Source organism: Lolium rigidum, chromosome 1 (genome assembly GCF_022539505.1).
Source record: "Lolium rigidum isolate FL_2022 chromosome 1, APGP_CSIRO_Lrig_0.1, whole genome shotgun sequence".
In the NCBI taxonomy this organism is placed as follows: domain Eukaryota; kingdom Viridiplantae; phylum Streptophyta; class Magnoliopsida; order Poales; family Poaceae; genus Lolium; species Lolium rigidum.
In genome coordinates this window covers 168,903,327-168,925,846 of record NC_061508.1, presented here as the reverse complement: position 1 = coordinate 168,925,846, position 22,520 = coordinate 168,903,327, and the positions used below count along the sequence as shown (strand labels likewise).

Below are 22,520 nucleotides of genomic sequence, written 5' to 3'. Positions count from 1 at the left end.
AATCCATGGGGGCTAATGGGGGTTTTTTTGGTTTGCCGATGGCTACTGTGGAGCAAGGGGATGAAGAAAGGAATTATGGGGAATGGCCAAATAAAAAGGGGCAAAGCGATTTAATGCCCAAGCAGTTTCCGAGGACGTGGTGCCAGAGCCGTCAAATCGCGCAGAGAAGGCGAGGAGGCAAGACGTCATCATGAAGTATACTGCGAGCGGTTCCGCTCCGCCATGACATGACCCGACGGAAAAAGCATAATGATTTTGGAAATGTCATTTCCAAAACCAGGGGGGCATGTGTTATCACCAGAATTTGACCAGGTCAGAAGTGGGCCGCGATCAAGATGGACTTGACGATATACATATAGAGGAGATATGTGAATCGGCCTTGTTTACCAAGTTTGGGCTAGTTAGCCCGTGTACCTTTATAGTAGGTTATGTAGAAGTTAGAATTTATCTCGTGCACGGTTTAGTGCACGCCCACATTAGAAAGTCCCCTGGACTATAAATATGTATCTAGGGTTTATGGAATAAACAACAACCAACGTTCAACACAAACCAATCTCGGCGCATCGCCAACCCCTTCGTCTCGAGGGTTTCTCCGGTAAGCATCATGCTGCCTAGATCGCATCTCGCGATCTAGGCAGCACGAGCCTGCCTACGTTGTTCATGCGTTGCTCGTGCTGAAGCCTTTTTGATGGCGAGCAACGTAGTTATCATAGATGTGTTAGGGTTAGCATTGTTCCTAGTATCATATGCTTGCGTAGTGCAACCCTTGCGCATCTAGCCGTCCTTGTACCTCATCATGGGTGCAGGGGCGGCACCCCGCTTGATCGTTATTTAGTAGATCTGATCCGTTACGATTGCTCCTTGATTCATCAAGGATTAGTTTAATATCTGCAATAGTTAGGCCTTACAAAGGGTTGGAGGATCCAGCGGCACGTAGGGTGTAGTTTGCTGCCCCTAGACAGGATGTTCCGAGGATCAACCTAGTGTTGGTTTTTAGGCCTTGTCTAGGGTTGGCTTACGATCACCGTGCGTGAGCGCGAGGCCCAATCGTGAGTAGGATGATCCGATTATGCGGTGAAAACCCCAAATCGTCGTGGATCTCATATGCTTTATCTTGATCAAGCGGGACCACCATATATTCGGCCACCTTGGACGAATCATGGGTGGATCGGCTCCATGAGCCGATTCACAGGATAACCTGAGAGCCGATCGAGGCTCGTATTTAACGTGTACGTGTGTGCCCTGCAGGAAACTAACCGAGGCATCATCCACACCTTCCTGACTAGGTATAGGTCAGGTGGCACGCCCTTGCAATTTGCATCGGCGCGCGACCAGGAGGCTTTGCGGGCCGTCGCTCTGAGGGACTGGGGCCAGCCGCAGCCCTAGTTGTTCCCGGCTCTACGGTGTTGACCAGTCACTGCCCGCCGGTGGGTTTCTGACGTCAACAGTTATGAGTTAGGTTTACTATTGCTTCCTATTTGCTTCACTAAGTAATCATTAATGGTTTTTAAGCTAAGTGGTTTATTACTTTCTAAGTAGGGTTTAGTGGCATAGGAGCATGTTTTGTGAATTGCTACACAAGGTTGGTACTAGGGTTCATCATTATGGTTCTACTAGGGTTTGATTGTTGAGGTTGGTCCTAATGGTATGGTATATAGGAGTGGTGATCAATGGTACTAATCCAATTAATAAGTTAGAGTTTGCTCCTAAGTGACACTAAGGAATCATATAGGTTTTAATTAAGATTAGGGACATGAAATGAAAATCTCATGTGACTTGGTTTTATGCTAGTGGATCATAAGCATGCATTCATTGGTTGCTTATCAAAGTTCTACATGTAAAGTGAGTGGGTATGATCACATGGGCTAAACCCTTAGGGTTTTTAGAATTGAAACAATTTATGATGAACACATAAAATAATGGGTTCAAGGTCTTACTTATATTAGAACTAGGGTTTCTAAATTATGATTCAACTCTTAAAATGATAATTGGCAATATAGGTGTGGTAACTAATTACTTTGAAACAAAATTAATAATGGTTTTAGCATTTTATTAATTTTCACAAGAATTATAATTAGGGTAACTCCTATTTAGGTTTAATTAAAAATAGGGTTTAACAATTGTTCTTAGGTTTTAATATAATTAATTTGTTAATTAAAGATTTTTAAGTAAACAAGTTTTTGAGTTACCAAAATAATATTAGCCTTTAATATTTTCTTGTTTTATTATTAGTTAAAGAAAAATTATAATTAACAATTTGCAAATTAGGGTTTATGAATTATCACTCATATTTAAATTGATGAAATATGATAAATAAAACTATTCTTAACATTTTATTTAGTTACTGAATAACTAATATTTAATTATTTTTTTAACTTATCTAATTTATTGAATTCAAATTGGGTTTTAAATAAATGAAAAGGCCTAATTAACAAAGTTAAAAATAAGTGAATTTTTATTTTGACACACATTTTTATTTTTTATTTTATTTGAATAGAGTTTATTTTTGTGAGCATTTTGATATATTATTTATATTTTTCTCAGTTAAAATGAATTTTATCTATTTCTACAAAGTTTCAGCTATTTACTAGTTTTTAAATTAAATCTAAAACACTAAACATACCGAGACAGTTCTAGCCACAGAGACTGACGAGTGGGGCCTAAGTACACGTCAGACGCCACGCAAGCAAGGACTGGTCAAAGTTGACCAGGGCCTTTGACCTCACCGGCGGTCAGCAGATGGTGGCGCCGCCGATTTACGGCCTCCCGAGATGCGCGGCTAGGCTCTACTGAACGAGTACAACGAGACGAAGCGAATGGTGGTGGTGGTTTTGCAAGGGGATCATCGGAGCGTCGCCGGCGATGGGTACTGCGGTGGTGCTACTCCGGCGAGAATCGAATCGGAGGTTACAGGAGGTTCTAGGATGCGAGATCTATCTCTATAGAGGCGTATGCTCACCCTGAACATGATGGCGTGGTCGGCTCCGGTGATGGTCGACGGAGACGACGACGATTGGAGACTTCCCGGCGATGTGCTGCAGAAGGGGACGAGGAAATTGATCCTCCACACGTCTTCCCCAGATACTGGGCTCCTCCCAGATACTCCTTTAGTCCAGACGCTTCTCCTGGACCACACGCCGGAGGCTGGGGTGGCCTCCTCCGTCGGCTTCGTCTTCGACTCCGGAGACAGAGAACGGATGGGCATGAGAGATAGAGATTGTCTGAGAAGAAACGGAGTGGTGGAGGTGAACAAGGAGTGCACGGCGCTGTCCTCCACCTATTTATAGGCCAAAGGAAGCCCTGTGGCCTCGACACGGTGATGGCCATGGTCGGGAGGTGGCGGTCTCTGGAAGCTTCTATCTGGCAAGGATTTTCTCGTCCGCGGATAAGCTCAGACGCGAGAGAGGTTGGGCGCGGTTCTGAGATGTCTGGCGACGTCCGGGGCATGCTTATCGACGACGAGGTCGTGGCCCTACGGCTCCGCCGCGGCTGTCGAGCTCGGAGACGACGACGGTGAAGTCATTTCTCCACGCACGATTCTTAAAGCAAGCGAAACGGTATTTGGTTTGGGCTGGGTTGCTACTGGGCTGACTGTTGGGCTGCTGCGGTGGGCTGCTGCGGCCAGGTCTGGTAAGTTTCCCTCTCTTTTCCTTTTTCAAATTCTGTTTTATATTTTCTGTTTTCTATTGTGTTGTTTGAATTTAAATTTGAATTCTGTTTTGTTTTGCAGGTTCTAAAATATTTGAGTATCAAGATAATTTGAGAATCATGCTTACTAAACGGTTTTATTATTTTAAACAACTAGTTTGGTTTGGATTTAATTGAGATCTTGTGAGACTTGAATAAAATAAAAAATGATTTAGGTATTTATTTTAATTTCCTTTTAAATTAGGAACCAGATCTATTTAATTGATTTGAAACTTATAACCAGTGCATGGTAAACATATTATTAGGTTTTGTTATTACTTAACACTATTGATTGTTCCTATATATTTTAATTATGGCTAAAGTTTTAAAATAGATGATATTGAGAATGGAATTGGTTCATGATTTTATGTGGAGAATTGTTTCTAAGGGTTTTAGAAATAGTTGGAGAAACTCTATCTTTAATAATCATGCTTAGCAAATTCTAGCTTGGATTACTTAGGGTAGATCCTATGATTATCATGGTCAATTAACTTTCTAAAATGATGGTCCAAGCTATAACATATTATTTTATTTGGTCCACTAACCAAAGTACTTGGAAGGCAAAATAGAATTAGATATTGGTTTCATTCTAATCACTTAAATATCATTTAATCTTAATTATAACTTGCTTGGTTTATACTTGTGATCCATGATGCTCAAGTTAGGCTTAATATTTTATGTGGAGTGAATCCTATGTGAAAGGTTTAGGGTTTTGCATAAGCTTCACTAAATTGAAGTATAAATAGTCATGAGGTATGGCAGGGTTCTATTTATGATCCAAAGTGATCCTTGGATTGGAATTCAGATGTGGTCTAGGGTTTAAGTAATGATCACCAATATGATACACAACTATAATTAGGATATGGCATAAGCTTTGGTTATGTTTCACTAATAGAACATGGCTCTCACCTCCAAGATTAAAGGTTGGTTTGAACAAGTAGGATTTAATACTACTCTAATATTCTCTAGGATAGACATGGATATCGTTAGCATCTATAACCCCTCTCACTTCTAAATGTCTTGGAAAATCCTAAGGTCCTACTCAAGATATGATGATGTGATCCTCTAAATATATGGTTTGCCTAGGAATTCTACCTTGGTATTTTATGTAGCTTGTTCTTCTGGAATTCTGATAAACCTGCATCTTGTGGTATGCCTCCACCTCCTAGCTTCTTCATCTTGATCCTAACTAATGTATGGAGTGGCTCTATGTGTTGGTTTCCTTGTATCATGCTACAAGATGATCAAAGGAATGAAGGTTGTGGCTCCTTTTATAGGCTTGGGCAAGCTCTAGTATCATGACACATAGGTGGGTGACTCTTGTTTTGGTTTGATGAGTAAGGTGCTTGGTTGTCATGCCCTCATCCATAGCAATCCTTTGAGTATGAGGTGGCAAGTCTTGGGATGCAAGTCATGTAGATATTTTTATCCTATGTGGCATGATCATTATCCTCTCATATGATTTATATTTGGATGGCCAAGTGGCATTTGTTACTAAATATCTTGTGGATGGTTTTATTATTGTGGATGAGTCACTATATCATATTTGATTGGATTTATATTATAATATAGGTCAAAAAATCAAGGTTGAAGGTTATTCCTCAATTTTGAATAGTTGGTGTTTGATTTCACCAAGGCATGATCATATGAGTTTCAAAATACTCATGACTAGTTTTATTCAAATAGTTTGAACTATAATTTGTAATATAAATGGATTCGGTTTTATGATATTCCATATATTTAATAAGTTATGATTTAAATAAGAATGTGTGCCCTTTATGCACTTTAGACCCTGTGATTTACCTTATTTATTAATAAGTTTAGAATTGAATTATATTACACACAAAAGTAGTTCAAGGTACACCATGAGAATCATGGTAGAAACATTTATTTAGTAAAAGATATGGAAAAGAGAATTAAAGAATGGTTTCTTAATTCTCTGATTTATGGTTGAATAATTATTCATGTGTTGTTGTAAGGAATGTCATGTTGAGATCTTTTATAGGATCTTGTAGTTGACCCTTACTTAAGGTGTTGTTTGTTGTAAAACTAATTCCATTTGATCTAGCCCCTAGATCAAATCATCTCTACCCAAAACAGGGTTTTAGCAAAGATCACAGTGAAGTTTATAGCGCTTGACTTGATGATCTACTTCCGTTCCAGCAAGTCAAGTGAAACTTCAGTTACTGTGGTAAAGTTTTATTTGAAAGCGCGAAAATTCCCCAGATTTTCTATGCATGAATGCAATGCACACTTTGGTGTTCTCTCATTTTGTTGCCTCTAAACCTGGGATATTACACATAACCCCTATGACGCTTGTTTAGAGGGAACCCATACTAAGATACATAAACTTTCAGTTAAGCCCTACCCATAATCAGGTATTGTGGGAGTACTTGTAAAATTGGAATGGTATCGCATCCGAACCTAACCATCTGTTTCGTAAAGTTCACCATGTCATTCATACGTCACATTCACCTTCAAAATTTTCAATAGAATGACTCGTCATTCCAAGGTTTTCAAAGTCATTGGTTTTCACAAGTTCCCATCTAGGGTAGTCACTTTTATTTGTTAGCACTAGCAACTAGTCATGAGGGGTGCTAACTAGCTTTGATTACACTAGGCTAAATTTGATGCTCTTGTGCTATTCTAGACCAAGTGAATCATGAATCAAAAAGTAAATTTTGGATAAACCAAAAGTAATAAAGCTTGTATATAAAAACTTGGGATGGGATCATTAAGCATAAAGTAAAATGTGGGGTGCCTTGCTCTTGTAGAGCTTTGCACTTTGCAAGAATATTAGCTTGCCTTGGTTGGGGTAGTGATCAAAGTTCTCTTCTTCTTCTTCAAAGTAGCCCTCCTCTTCCTGGTAGTCTCCGGTACTAGCGTCTATAAACAAATACGAGGATAACAATCACCAATCAATACTTAAGGGCTAGACTAATCTCACAAATGGTTCACATAAGCTATTCTAACATCACCACATTATTAACATGTTGGTTGATTTTATTTTCTTCTTAAGAAAAATAATTTCCTCTCATTACAAAAATTAATTAGGATTTTTATTTAATTCCTTTGAGAAATAATTTCCTCTCATTGAATCTTGTTAAGATTTAATCTTCTCATATGATAATATATGAACTCATGTTGACCAAGGTCAACACTTCATAATCATCATTTGGGAAAATGATTTAAATGAGGTGACACACCTCATGCAATTTAATACTAACATGATCTAATGTCACCCAATAACTCAATATGAGATTATATAGACCATGGTTACTACCTCATGTTGAATTACTTGAGACAAAGATTTAAATGAGAAGAATACATCTCATATGATTTAATACATAGTTTTGAATAATGTAAATACTACTATTGAAATGATTTAATATTTTCAAGAAGAACATATGGGGTCATGAAGACAAATGTCATCACATCACCTTGAATCACTTGAGAATGTGATTTAAATGAGGTGCTACACCTCATAGATTTAAATTCTTAAATTTGAAAATAATTTAAATGGGCTAGTAATGACTACATAGCCATTATTTGATTCTAACCCATGATCATAAGAAGCAACCATGTTATATTTTTACATAATCAACTAGATAAGATGAAATGCGATTTATGATAGTTGGAATCAACTCAAAATCATTTATGGTTAATTTTTAATAAATGTTTGAAGTTTGAAAAGGCCCTGCCTTGTTATTTTTACTATTTGAAATCTACAATGAATCTAAAGATGAGACCAGTGTGGTGGTTTAGATAATTTCATAAGCTTTCCAAATATATAAAATTTGTCAAATTTGGTTCAGTAGATTTCATTCTATTTAAATTTTAAAAAGGAACCAATAAGCAATTTGACTAAATCGATTTAATTCAAATTCAAATGATTGGGCCAGCGCGGGAAAGAACTTGGGCCAGAGAGAGGGAGAAAGAGTTGGGCCGGCCCAGCTATGCCCACGGTGCACGCGGGCCAACTGGCAAGGTGGGGCCCAGGCGTCAGCGACGCTTAACGCCGAAACGGTATGAGCAGATAGAGGCCGCATGATTAAAACGAGATCCGACGGCGCTCGAGCGTCGTCGTCTCCGGCGAGAAGGAGCCACTGGCACGGCGAGGCTAGGGGGTGGGAGGCTCACCGGCGGCGCGGCGAGGCTGGGCGTTGATGCAGGAAGAAGTTGTCGACGACGGCGAAGCGATTGGTACCGGTGGCGTCGCCGGAGGTGGCTCCAATCATCGGCGGCGTCTGCGGCGGCTCACAGGACTCCGGCGTGAAATTAAGGGGCTACCGGCGGCAATGTGGAGGAGCAAGGGGTCGAGGAGATCGAGAAGAAGATGGGGAGCGAGATGGTGTGAAGAGAAGGGCTCGGGGGAGGCTCTATTTATAGAGGCGAGAGGCTGCTGCGGAGCACGGCTCGGGTTGATCATGGCGGCGATGTTTGGAGCGGCGAAGAGGCAAGGCGAGGACGGCACGGGCTTGCTATCATCATGGTGGTGCTCGAGAGCTTGCTGGCGCAGGAAAAGGGGGACGGGACAGCTCTGGCTATGTCAACGTCTACGCGGTACCGTGGGGGAGGACGACGATCATGGCGGCGACGTCAGGGCGAGCGCCGGCCAATGGGGATGTCTAGGAGGGAGCAGGTGAGGTGGTGATCACGCGTGCGAAGAGAGAAGGCGGGAGGAGTGCTGACGCGATCGGGCGAGACGGCGTTCTGTCGCGCCCAGAGACGTGCCAGTGCGCGCTCTGGCGCGACATGGCCGGTATGGGCGTGTCTGGGCGCGCGTCGTTTGGCCAATGTCGTGCTCGTCTCTGGCCAGGGAAGGTACGTTCGTGCGTGAGGGAGTATGGGCAAGCTCATTGACAAAGTGAAAGTGAGAGGAGTGGGCAGGAGCTGATGATGGCATGAGGTTGGCATGAGGGGCTCGGCATGGTTGAGTTCTTCATCATGCCACCACTTTTATCAGTGCTAAAGTGCATGGTCTGATACCGAGGAGGTACAGGGTCCATAATGATCTCAATTCATCTCTAGTTTAGGCTTAGAACCATTGGGTAAAGGCATGTATGATCAAAGTCAATAATTGCACACCAAGTGTTTGTAATAATGGCCGCAAGAGAAATATCTTGGAATTTTTCAGAGATTTTTGGTGGAGTTGATTTGAATAATATTTGGAGCAGAGTGGTGGTGGTGGTTTGAAAAATGGTGCTGGTTTGCAAAGTTTCAAAATGGGGATGATCTTCTCTTTGTCTCAAGGTTGCCACTTGTCACCTTTATATTGGGCAATGTAGGCAGAGTCAACTATGATGGTCAACACCAAAAATGTTCATCTTGGTATGGTCTTGGATGAGGTGGAAAGAAGTGAGAGGTTTTAGTTTAAGAATCTCCAAAACCAGGGGCTCAAAGTGGGTAACATTTTATTTTGGGCAGATTTGACCATTATCATATGTGATTGAAATTTGACATTTCCTTTGCTTTGATTTGTGTTTCTTTGATGCAAAAGTGTTTGTTATTGATATATTTAGGTTTCCCAAGCATTGGCACAAGCCATGGTGGCCTTGGTTGAGGATTTGCAAATTTGGCCATACTCACATATATGTGTTATTTGCATTTTTCTTATCCTTGTTTCACTTGATTCCTTTGGGCATGGTCTAGGGTCCATTTAGGGTTAGATTAGGTGTATTAATGGTTTCAAACCATTTGGGCCAAGTAAAATGGCCTAGGTCAAGATTTGGTATTATGGCTATGTGCCACATATGCCTCTATGCATAATTTTATTTTATTTTTGTTTCACCTTTGATTTAGTTGGTAAATGATAGGTTGGGTTTGTTGAGGTTTTGCAAACCATCTAAACAAGTAGAACATGGCATAGTTGATTATTTGCAAAAAAAAATAGCCATAGGCTTACATAGGCCTTTTCTTTTTAATTTAATTTCTTTTTATTTTGTTTTATCTTGGATGGTGAAAAGGATAGGGTTTAGGGTTTAAGATCATTTGAAAATACTTCAACAAACAATCATGGAAATATCACAACATATAAGCATGGTCACTATGTATCAAACTTACTTTAAAAGAAGTTTTGGTTGGTTCCAAATTTTGGAAATAGGGAAATTCATTTTCTTTGTTTTGAAATTTTTGGGATGTTACAAACCCTTCCCCCTTAAACAAATCTTGTCCCGAGATTTTAAGAAAAGTTAGGTTCCTAAGAGAGATTGGGCAATTGAGTTAACAGGAAGACATACTTGGCATGGCCTGGGGTGCTTCCTGGGCTTCAGTGGCATTCATGTGGTAGAGACGGCCGTTGTGGTTGTTCGGGTTCCTTTTAGCTGCAAAGCGGCGCTGTTGCTGGGCAGGTGCAGCGGTATTGGGGCAGTCTTGGCTAACCTTTTGGGACACTCATTGGAGTAATGACCCACAGTTCCACACTCATAGCAGGTGATGGTTGACTTGTCCTTGAGGTTGACGGGAACAGCGTTGATTCCAGTCCTCGGGGCAGTATTGGGGTTGTTGTTGTTACCATTGGGGTGGTTGTTGTTGCTGTTGTGGTTGATGTTGCTGTTGTTGTTGTGGTTGTTGTTGTTGTTGCCTCTGGGCTTCGGGGGTCCTCCATTGTTGTTGGTGTAGCTTGGGCGGTAGGTCTGAGCAGGTGACTTGTTGTGTCTTGGGGTAAATCCTCCAGAGGAGTTGTTGCGGTACTTCTGGGCATTGTTGGGTCCATTCTGATTCATCATCATGCGCTTGCGGTTCTCGTTGGCTTGATGCAGCTTCCCTTCCATACGCGTATGGCTGAGTCCACAAGGGCTTCCAAGTCAGCGAACGGAATATTCACTAACACAGTTTGCATCTCGTCATGCAGTCCGTTCAGAAATCTCTCCTTCCTTTTCTCGTTGGTGTCGGTTTCATCCGGGGAGTACCTTGACAGAGTGAGGAATCTGCCGCGGTATTCCACCACCGACATCCTTCCTTGTTTGAGTTCCCGGAACTCGTCTCTCATGTTCTTGATCAGTCCTTGAGGCACATGATACTTGCTGAACTTGAGCTTGAAATCTTCCCAAGTCATCATTTGTCCGGCATTCATTGCGCGGGCACTTGTCCACCAGGCTCTGGCAGGTCCTGACAGGTAGTGGGTGGCGAACAGTACTTTTTCTGCGGCTTCTACTCCCGCAACTTCTAGGTTGTTTTCCATGGTCTGGAGCCAGTCATCAGCATCTAGGGCTCTTCTGTCTTGCTGAATATTGGTGGGTTGGTGTTCTGAAAGTTCTTCATTTTGGATCCTGGATGATCATGGTTTCCATGGCCTTGATTGTTCTGGGCTATCTGTTGCAGTGCGGCAATATTGGTTTGGCGTTCAGCTCTCTCGGCTTCTCGGTATGCCATCATCATCTGCAGCATCTGCAGTATTGCGTCCTGGTTGGTGCTGCGGGTTGGTGGGGCCATCTCAACCTATGGAGCTAATCGATCAGAAATTACAGATCTACACTGCCCTAATTAACTAGGATGCGCTAAATCGTCTAGCTTTTATATAGGGTATAATAATTAGCCTGCTACCAGCCACCCCTGGCTTAAGAAAACCCATATGACCGATATCAACCGAGTGTATAGAGACTCCCCATAGGTTCCCGTGCAACATAGTTCATTTTACTTTTAATATCTATCCTCCAGCTATTGTAACAAATATGTTTGGGAATTGGCTTAATGGGTTGATAAGAAAATAAAGGCTCACATTCGCGTGGGAGTTTGTGCTTTAGTTTGGACAATATGGAATTGTCGAAGCGATGTTGTGTTTAACAGAGGGGCAAAACCAAAAATTTTGCAGGTTATACAGAGGACGGCTTCATCAATCCACATGTGGTCTTACCTTCTTCATGTGGAACAGCGGATACCTATGAATACTGACTGCAATCGAATGATGGCTGTCGTTCGGGCTATCTGGCAACATTCTAAGCGCATACAAGATGCATAGATGCCATTTATGTTCTTTGTTTAGGTGGGTGACTTTTGCTGCTACTTTCAGTGATCCTTGAGTTGTAAAACTGATATTTTAAACATTGCAAAAAGCTCGTGTGCATCGTTTTGATGCAGAGACCGGGACTATGCTCTCATTTCAACAAAAAAAAAAGATAAAACAATGTTGATCCAGTATGTAACCTTGTGTATAACCTGCAAAAATATAGCACCTTCTACCCTGTTAAAAATGATACAGTACCATTTTGACATTGCCATATTGCGCAAGCAAAGCACATACGCCTATGCCTATGCGTATTCTTGCCTCGGTACACTTAACTAGGGAGAGAGCAAGAATAGAGAGGAGACTGGGAAAGCAGGTGATAAGGGCGGCGTGCCCTTCCAACTGACTAGCTCAGAGACCATACCATCAGGCTTAGAAATTGATTCCCACACAAAATAAGTACATTGATTCCCACAAAAACCTGCAATTCGGACCAGAATTTATAACCATTGAATGCAATTTGAGCAACACAAATTAAAGTATCTCTGATTGAGAATTATGTTGTCCTAGATTTTCTTACTAATTTGGGTTTTGAAATGATTTGGCAATAATTATTTTGGTAATTGTTAGCTGACGTTAGACTACTCATAGTGTGTACAACTTACTACCAAATTTGCTTATGTGACAGTAAATTAATGATGAGCGAGGAGGATAGAGTAACATAGCTAGTTACTGTAACATTACATTTTCCAAGATACAATGAGTCTACCAGCTAATTAAATGAAGACATCTATGATACTACTTTGATGTTACTAAGACTAGTCATAGTGGGAAGTAACATAGAGTAGTAACATGTACATGTTACTACTCTATGTTACTACCTTCATAGTGGTTAGTAACATCAAAATGGTATCACAAATGTCTTCATTAATTAGCTTATAGACTCATTGTATCTTGGGAAGTGTGATGTTACAGTAACTAGCTATGTTATTTCATCCTCATCTCTACTCATTAACTCACTGCCACATAAGCAAATTTGCTGAGTTGGACACTTAGTTACTAGTGAAGTTACTCCCACTATGAGTAGTCTAACCACTATGAAGGTAGTAATGTAGAGTAGTAACATGTGCATGTTACTACTTATGTTATTTCTCACTATGACTAGTCTTACATATGCAAGAGTGTCAATATTATACTACCCACAATGAAAGTTTCATAGGTAGTATCATGCATGCAAAAAGCTGATGTGTTAGTACAATTAAAGATGAGAGAGAGGATTGTAGTAATAGAAAATTAGCTAACCGATGATAGGCTATAGATGAAGCAATAAGATAACCGATGCCAACTACTTCTACAAAGGTAATAACCGATGCTGAAATATATGAACCTATAGTCACGAAGTCTGAAAATTAAAGATGGCTCCATGTATAGGTTTTCATTTGAAATCATTTTTACACTAGCTTTGGTACATAATGAAAATGGTAAAATAAAAAATACTACAGGTGGGGGGAGGGGGAGAGAGAGAGACTTATTGCACCACCATGATTTACTCTTCTCTAAAGTAGGATGATGATTGTTGAAATTAGGGTTGGAAGCAAAGCTGAAACTCGTGGGCTAAGCGAGTAAATCTGACTCGGTGACTAACGAACCAAACCGAGTTCTAATTTGAGATCAATACGTATTGAGCTTAACAAGCCAATTTAATGAGTTACTCCCTCGATTACTAGATATAGGGTGTATAGTTTTTGGCACGGAAATTAAGAAACACACATTAAGAAAAAGTTACACGAGTTTTGGGCAAGATTGCCCCTAAATTATTGCTTTGAGAAAAGATAGGAGTTTGCATGAGCTAAGATAATGCAACCGAATCCGTAAAAAAAATGTCCAAATAAGTGGTTCTACACAATACACCTTTTATTTTGGAGTTTTTTTTCGAAAAAACTATACACCTTATATCAAGGAACGGAGGGAGTATCTATTTAAGTTGAATGCAATTTGGCACCTACAAAGTATAATGACGGTTTTGTCGGTGAGGTGACATCGATAAGTATAATGACTGCTTTATTGGAGTGATGTGACTATGTTGCGAAATGGTGAAATAACAGTGAAAGAGGTGAAGCCAAGGGGCAGTGACAAAGGAGAAGCAATGATAGTTGCATCCTTGCTATTGAGAGAGAAAAGGTTTGTTGTAGTTGAGCGGCTCCGAGCTGTACCTGTAAAATGAGAAGGATGTAAAAAAGCCATGATTAAGTTTGAGTAATCTAAATAGTATGTTTATTTCCTCTGTCAGACGGTGTAGTTGTTATTAAAATTTAGATTACTTATGTACTCCATATTTACATGTGCGTCAAGAAAAAAACTTGATTTGCGACAATATTTTACATTCATTTGCAGAAATTTGTCTGGTTACTTAATGTTTATTTTCATGCTTTCATGGGATGGTAAATGATTTGTTCATCCAATTTACACCGTGAGTACCCTATGTTCATTCTTATATTTTCTATGAAAAGAAAACTTCATGCAAACTCGATAGTTTGCTTGTGCAGGATAATTACGAGTTGAGGAAGAAGTTTTGATACACATACTCAATTACCTTACTAATAAAGTTGAAGACAACATTCTTGATGTTGCGAGCATACCTTAGTCGCGTCAAGGGACCATGGCTTTAATAAATAATATAAGGAATAATGTGTCGGTCGTTGCATTTTATACTCATTACACCGAATTATGTGATGTGGTCTTAAGATATTTTAAATATTATGTGGTTATTTTGTATATACTTAAATATTTACGCGTATTGTCGTGTAATATTTGTGATACTATGCATAAAGTAGAGAGCCATATAATATTGTGACACTAAGCATAAGGTAAGAAGCCGTGGGACGAGCATTCCACTAGTTGATGAATAAAGGGTATTTATACCCTGGAATAGGTGCCAATGTCAGGCGGTTTACAATAACTCTAGTTAGCTTAAAATCTAAGCTAATCTACTTTGAACTGTCTTAGTTAATTTATGATCTAAGCTAATCTATTTCTAACACATTTGGCCAAGCGCAACTCAGCATTGTCCAATCCATGCGGGAATTACATGCAACCTATCAAACATGCCCATGGCTAGCGCATGCTTTTTTTTGTTGAGATCCGGCTGTGGTTGTTGGCGCTTACAGTAGGCTTTGTTTTCTATGTTGTTGTGCGGTAATTTGTTCTGTAAGTAGGAAGAAGTGTAACATATTTTAGTGTCATTAAAAAAGTGTAATATTGCATATTTTATTTTACTAGTAAAGATAATGTGTTACTCCCTCCGTTCCTTGATATAAGGTGTATAGTTTTTGGCACGAAAATTAAGAAAATGCATGTGCACATAAAATTGCACAAGATTTTGGCGGTATTGATCATGGAAAATTGCCATCATAAAATAGAGGAGTTCTCAAAAGATAAGGAAACACAAGAAAATCACCAAAAAAAATATACACAAGCTGTACAACGCAATATACCTTATATTTTGGAGAGTTTTCTCAAAAAATTATACACCTTATATATAGGAACAGAGAGAGAGTATAATAAGATAATATGTTATAATTTGGGCTAGACAAATTTATGCATGCATACAATGCATTTTATTTTTGACGAATTCATTCCGTTAAAAATCGAGCTCCTGAAGCTCCAGCTCCAAAAGTTTTCGCCCAAGCGTTCGCAATATGGTTTGGGTTTTCCTGACAGTTGAGGTTCTGAGCGCACACAGAAAACTGACTTTGTATTTTTCTTGTCAAGACTTTAAAACAGAATGGGCCAAAGCTTGGTACAAGCCATTGTTGCTGCTGGCTCTCAGAGTACATCCCAAATCAACAATACAAACGATGCCACCACAATTGTCTCATCTCTTGTAAGGAACCAAAAGGAACATCACATCTGTTTCACATGTCAGTTACTAGAGTTTGCACAATATAGCCTTTCTTCTTTCCAAACATGTTTGGGTGTTCGATCTAGCATCATAACAAGATCATAAAGAAGAAGTTCAACAGCCTAGCAACAATGCCAATGCAATTGGCTAAATACAGAGTTGGACAGCTTTGAAATATCATACTAAAAGATATTATAGAAAAAGAACCTGCACTACAACTCTCGCGCACCACCGAGCATTTCCCAGACAGTCTACCTTACCTTGCGAATACATTAAAAAGAGACCAAGCAACAGTAACTTCTATCTTGCAGGAATCAAGGTCACACGTGCCGTGGCTCATGCCAAATTTTTTGGTTTGAAGATTGCAGTACCTCGTGCAAGAAAACCAGTCTGAGAGGCATCCACAGCAACCAACAACCTCCTGCCTGACTCTACAGAAACAACACGCCTTGAAAGCTCGAACGCACCATTTGAATTGATTGGCATTTCACCATCACGAGAATCAAGTAACACAACCTTCTCATCTACACCGGAGGTAAGGCAAAGGACTTCTCCTCCATGATTATCCGGCCATGACCCATCAACAATTCTGACACTGATAGTGGCCTCAACAGAGCGAGGCAGCAGTGCAAACTTATACTGGAGCGTGCAACGCTGGTGGTATTCACATCTAAGAAACCAATCTTTACCATGAGAACTTTCCCGGACTTCAAAGGTGCCGAAAGCCAACATTTCATCTTCAGACTCTCTTTTGCCCTTCACTTTTAGCTCAACTTCGAACATAATCGGATCAACTAACACAACTGCACGGGATGGACCTGTCAACTGCAAAAGTGGATCCTGCAACACAAGGGTCGCCGTTAGTGAATCAACTGACAGACCATTAGAGATGACTTGTCCATTTCAACCAAGGAAGCAGGACAGATGCAACCAACCAATCCCATTAATCCAATTCCAAGGTAGACTGTTAAGTGGTTAAGACTGAAATTAGACGAAATGAATGTAGTGTAACATGCAACTATTCCATGAGCACATGGTTCTATACACAGAAAACAACCACTGAAAGTACTACCGAACAGGGCATCACGTACAAAAAGAGCAAGCATAAATGAAGGAAGATACTAAAGATAGTTAGGATTTAAGTGATTATCTAGGACTCTGAATATAGTAATAATAAAAACAAAGCAGAAAGGCATGTACAACTATACTCCCTCCGTTCACAATTACTTCACGTTCTCATTTTGGTCAAAGTCAAATTTGTAAATTTTGACCAAATATTTACAAAAAAATATCAACATCTACAATATAAAAAAATTGTACTCCCTCCGATCCAAATTACTTGACTTCACTTTGTCTAGATACAGATGTACCTATGTACGTTTGTTGACTAGATACATCTGTATCTAGATTCTAGACAAAGTGGAGTCAATTAATTTGGATAAGAGTGGGTATTAGAATGGTCATAGTATACTCCCTCCATTTCTTAGCTTAGGGCGTAAAAGTTTTTTCAATTTTTTGTCAAAGCTTAAGGCGCGGGATCTGTGGGACAGATCAGTATCCAGAATTACCCCTCCCTCCCGCTGAAATAGAGGAGATGCTCGGCATGCATCTGCATGCTGATTGGATGGTGGTTGTTTAGCTAGAAACGAGGAGGCGTTGCCCAATAAACAAGAGGCAGAGAAAACGGTTAGAGCTATTAACTAGGGGCACGACCGGAAAACTGCATGCTTTGCTACTCTCCTTAATCCACACGCCAGTAGATTTACGCCGTAAGCTAAGGGACGGAGGGAGTACTTTCATATTATATGTACTTGGTATTTGTCTACTCCCTCCTTATCAGAATACAAGACAAGACATTTTAGGTAGGTAATTAGCCTACCCAAAACTGTCTTTTATTCTGAAACAGAGGCAGTAGTATTTTTGGTCAAACTTCGCAAATTTGACTTCAACTAAATCTAGAACGCAAACTAAATAAAACAGAGGGAGTACAAGTGAACAGTGGATTATAACAGAGAAGGTAAAACAGACAGAGATAGTTAGATGGTACTCACATTCTGGTTGAGGGTTTGGAAGTTATCCCGTGTGCGCCTGAAGAGATAGTTGCGTTTATGATCTATCGTGTCTCTGGCAGCAACATATCCATGGACGTGCAGTGGCCACTCGAGACCATCTGTTGGGTCCATGACTCTGATGGAGAAAATCTGCAATGTCTGCTCACGCATACCATCCCTGAAATTGGATTGAGAGGTATACCTCATGGGACCAATGCTCGCTGCAAGAAGACAGATTAAGTGAGCACTAGATTATTATCAGAAAATATAATAGACACTAGTAAGTAGCAACATACAATGGTAAGTAGATACCAATGGTTTATTTGTTCATGTTATTATTGTCTAATGGTTGAGTTGATTGCTTTTTTTTTCCATGGTATTTAAGGCGTAGCTTTGGCGCTGGAGCGCCCTCTAGTAGCAAGGTGGTGGGCTCGCCTTAGACAGTAGAGTAAAGAGTCCACTTTATGTGTTTCAGGCGTCCAGGGCATCGATTAGGCACGTAGGGCATCACTCTGAGCCAGTGGCAGAGCTGGTATACAATGACTGTGTGCAAATGAACCCAATGCTTTTTTGCCAAATCATTCATTAAATTAATCCTTCCATTGACTCTTAGTGAAACAATATAGCATAATCAATAGAGTTGAACCCAATAGTATTGTGCTCTAGCTTCGCCACTGCTCTGGGCCGCTGCGGACGCCATGGACAGAGCAGCTACCAGTCCAGCGGGAACCAAAAATTTGGGCGGGAAGAAAAGGAAATCGTGCGCGCAACTAAGGGGGAGAAGAGGGGGAAGAGAGGAAGCAGCTAACCAGTCCAGGAAACGATCGAGAGGGAACGCTCTCCTCTCTAGAAACCTAGGCGGCGGCCAAGCTCCTTCGACAGATTCCTCTTCAACCAGCTTCATCCTCATCATCCAAGCTTTTCCTCCTCTGGCGCAGGCCTCTCCCATCAGGGCGGTGACCAGCGACTTCAGTAGCTCAGATCGACGGCGCCAGCTTCTTCCTCTCCGGCCTGGGCTTCTCCTCTAGCACAGGTCTGCCTCCTCACCCCTCCCCTCCTCTCTTTTCCCCCTCATGTCTCTTCCCTCTGCTCCCCCCCCCCCCCCATGTCTCTTCCCTCTGCTCCCCCCCCCCCCCTTTCTCTTCTCGCCCCTCATTCTTCTTCTTCCCGCCCTCCCTGCTATTCCTTCTATCCCCCCTCCCAATGCTCTGTTTTGATGTGCGCTTGGCTGCCTACCTTCTATTTTCGTTTGAACGTTGTTTTGTCTTCTGTTAGTGTTGCTGCAGTAGTGAGTGTCCCTACTCTGATGGATCATGTGGCTGCGGATGCCTATGATCCAGTTTGGAAGTATGGATTTTGGCCAAGATTTAGCCAGGAAGGATTTCCTTCAGTGTAAGTTGTGCAGCCAGAGTCCATGCTAGAGTGTGCTATGCTGCAGCGGCACCTTTCTGGCAGTTTCAGTTATGTGGGTAACTGTCCAGAGGCATCAGTGGAAATTAAGAAAGAAATCCGCAACTTCTTGAACACAAGGAATTTCAAAGCTATGGAGCAATATTTAGACAAGGGGGACGAAGCTGAAGTTCAAAGACATCGTTTGGCCATCTAGACAAGATAATTTCAGGCCTAACACCCCATTATTATGTTATGTAAGAGCATCTCCAACAGAGGCTCTAAAATTTGGCCCTGTATAAGTCGTTTGCAGCGCGCTTGATCCGGATACAGCGCGCGAAGCCGGCGCGCGCTTCGCCGGAGGCTCTATTTTACAGCACAACTAAAAAGCCAAAAACGGACCCTTCGCCAGAGGCTGTAAAATAGAGCTCCACAAACAGGTTTCTTCAACATACATAAATCAAACAAGATCAAACAGGTCACAAATAAACCTAAAAATATCAACTAAATTTCACAACTCTAAACAGGCCACAAATCAGAGAGAGAGCTAGTAAGTATGCGCTCCCCAGCCATTCCGCCCGGCCGCCGCAATCAAAATCTAGCTAGCAGTGCGCGCGGCCGCCGCAATCGACCTAGCTAGCAATGCGTGCGTGGCGGCCGAAGCAATCAATCGATTGCGCAGCAAGCAAGCGAGGCGGCCAGCAAGCAAGCGAGACGGCCAGCAAGCAAGCAAGCGGCAGGCGAAGCTCAAATTGGCCGCGGCGGACGCCCCGAGCAGGCGCGCGAGGAGGTCCGTGAAGTGCGGAGCTCAGGGATGCGGGGACCAGGCTGGGCCGACGGAGCTCGACGGAGATTCAGCGGACATAGGCGGAAGGCTCGACGAGGCTAATCGCGGCTGCTGGATCTCCTCGTCGTCGGCCGGGCAAGGCTGGGCGTGGCCGGGGGACCTTCTTGTCGTCGCAGCGCTGAGTCCAAGACATTTCCGAGGCAGTTTTTCTTCGCGCGGTGGGAAGGATCGTTGTGCCTGTTTACAGCGCGCGCTAGCCGGCGCACCAAATATACAGCTTTGGATAGTGCAAACTACCGCGCGCACTAAAATATTTACAGCGCGACCTACTTTGCAGCGTCTGCTGGAGGGCACAAAAACGCGTTCGGCGCTGTATATTGACGGGTTTTTTAGCGCACGCCTAGTTTACAGCCTCTGTTGGAGATGCTCTAACTTGTGTTGAACTTATGCTAATGTTAGTTATTAAACCTCCTATCTAGTTACCATATATGATATTTTTATTTTTCTAAGGCGTCGCCTCGCCTGAAAAGGTCCCTGGGCACCTTAAATCTCTTTGCCGCCTTAAAATCCATGTTTGACAGGTAAGAGTGGAGCCAAGGAGCTTTACTGATTGCAGACACAAAAAATAATGGTTTCATAGACGAAAGAACAGATGGTCCAGACTGTTTGTTTAGCTAAAGAGGAAAACCAGGGCATTTTTACATGAACCAGCCAGATTTCTGTTCTGCATGAACCAGTGGTACAAACAGTGAACCGGCAAACTGAGACCTGGTTGGCTTCAATCAGCAGTCCAGTATCAACAGTATCTTATCTATTGGTTGGATTTGTGTTTCGCTGACATGGTCTCCAATCTAGTAACAACAACAAAATTATTTTATTTCATGTGTTCGAAATAACAAAAGAATTGCTTTAATTTCATGTGTTCGACAGATCATCCCTGTAATCAATAGTTTTATCTCTAATCTATTGGTTGGGTTTGTGTTGAGTTGCCATGGTCTCCATTCTAGTAATAACAAAAAAAAACTTGTGTACAATCCCAACTAGAAGATAGCAAGAACAAAGCGAAAATTGACGAGATGTGAGAATAGTAAGAACAAGCGAAAATTGATGAGCTGAGCAGGCAGAGGATTACTCACTCTCGTCATCGAAGGAACCGAAATAGCCCCCGAAGACCCGCTCCCAGAATTTACGGAAGATGGGAATCTGGTTCTCCTCCTTGAACTCTTCCTCGGCGGACATCTCCTCCTCCTCCTCCTCCCGGGTCAGCGGCGGCCGCCGCTGTTTCAGAGCCTCGGCCTTCTCCCCTTCGCAGCGCATCGGCCATCCATCGCCCTCGTCCTCGCCGGCTTCCTCCTCTTTTCGGGTGGCAGGTGGGCCTGCCTCGCCGTCGATCCTCATCCCCGCCAATCCGATGCTCAGCGTCTCAGCGTTCATCTCCTCCACGAAGTTCGGCGTCGGAGTTGGCGGTCGAACCTCATAGGGAAAGGCTATCTTCTTCGTCGTCGGCGCCTTCGGCTTCACCTTTCTGCTGGAGAGCCGCCTTGTCCTTCCGTCGTCCTCGCCGAAGCTGGTGTAGATCTTCATCCCCGCGACTGCACTGCTCAACGTCTCGATCTCCATCGCCGCGCCGCCGCGCAATGAAGGTAGGGTTTCCCCGGTTCGGCTTTTTCGTTGGCGGATCCTATACGCCTTTGTACTACGGGTGGCCGGGCCTTGCCGGTTATAAACTCGCCCAGGAGACCCAAACGGACTCACGAGTCCGTTTTGGGCTGTTTGCATGGCCGAGCGTCGGACGGCGGCTCGCGTCCGTGTATCCGTTTGGGTCGCACGCTGCGTCCAACGCGCGGACGCAGCGCAAATGTAACAAAATAAAAGAAAATGAAAATAAAAAAGAAAAACAACAAAAAAGTAAATTTAAACTAGTGGTTCATTAAACTTAGCCCTATTTTGGGCAATTTTTACACAAAAGAAATTCCTATATGGGTTTTAAACTAAAAAAAAAAAGCAAACCCTCAGCCAGGGTTTGGGAGCACGGTGGCCGCCGGCGATACTCCTCACGAGTAGTACTCGTCGTCGTCGCCGTCGATGAGGACGACGCCCCCCGGCGGCGACGTGTTGTTCCGGCTGGACACGCCGGAGGGCGCCGGGGACTCCGGCCAGGGCGACCACTGCGCCCTTTCCCAGACGGAGTGCGGGTCCACAGGGCTCGCCGGCCTGCGCAGGCGTGCCCTCCGCGCGGACTCCTTCTGGAGCTGCTCCGCCGCCGCGGCCTGCAGCTCCGCCTCCTGCCGGAGTGCGGCCCAGCGCTCCTCCTCCGCCCGGAGCGCGGCTCGGCGCTCCTCCTCCTCCCGGAGCGCCGCCTGGCGCGTGGCCTCCTCCTCCCGGCGAGCCATCTCGAGGAAGGCCCACGCCTCCGCCTGGGCGTCCTCCTGGGCCTTCATGGCCATCTCCTCCAGCGCGGAGGCGCGCAGCGTCTCGGCGAGGTGCGGCCATTTGGCCAGCTCCTCGAGGTCACTGAGCTCGCGGGACGCCGCGAGCGCCGCCTGCAGCTCGGGGTCGTCCTCCTCCTGGGGCTGATGTCTACGTGTGCTTCTATTCTTATAGACAGTGTTGGGCCTCCAAGAGCAGAGGTTTGTAGAACAGCAGCAAGTTTCCCTTAAGTGAATCACCCAAGGTTTATCGAACTCGGGGAGGTAGAGGTCAAAGATAGTCCTCTCAAGCAACCCTCGCAATTAAGATACAAGAAGTCTCTTGTGTCCC

General features: G+C 42.9%; 1 protein-coding gene across 1 annotated transcript; it reads right to left on the bottom strand.

Annotated features, from left to right (window-relative positions):
• Positions 1–15,490: 15,490 nt before the first annotated feature.
• Positions 15,491–21,014, bottom strand: LOC124682733. Its single transcript, XM_047217362.1, has 3 exons — positions 20,897–21,014; positions 17,585–17,805; positions 15,491–16,373 (listed from the first exon to the last, which is right to left on the bottom strand). The coding sequence occupies exons 1-3, from the start codon at positions 20,997–20,999 to the stop codon at positions 15,870–15,872; spliced, it is 828 nt and encodes a 275-aa protein (XP_047073318.1). The 5' UTR covers positions 21,000–21,014; the 3' UTR covers positions 15,491–15,869.
• Between the last annotated feature and the right edge of the window lie 1,506 nt (positions 21,015–22,520).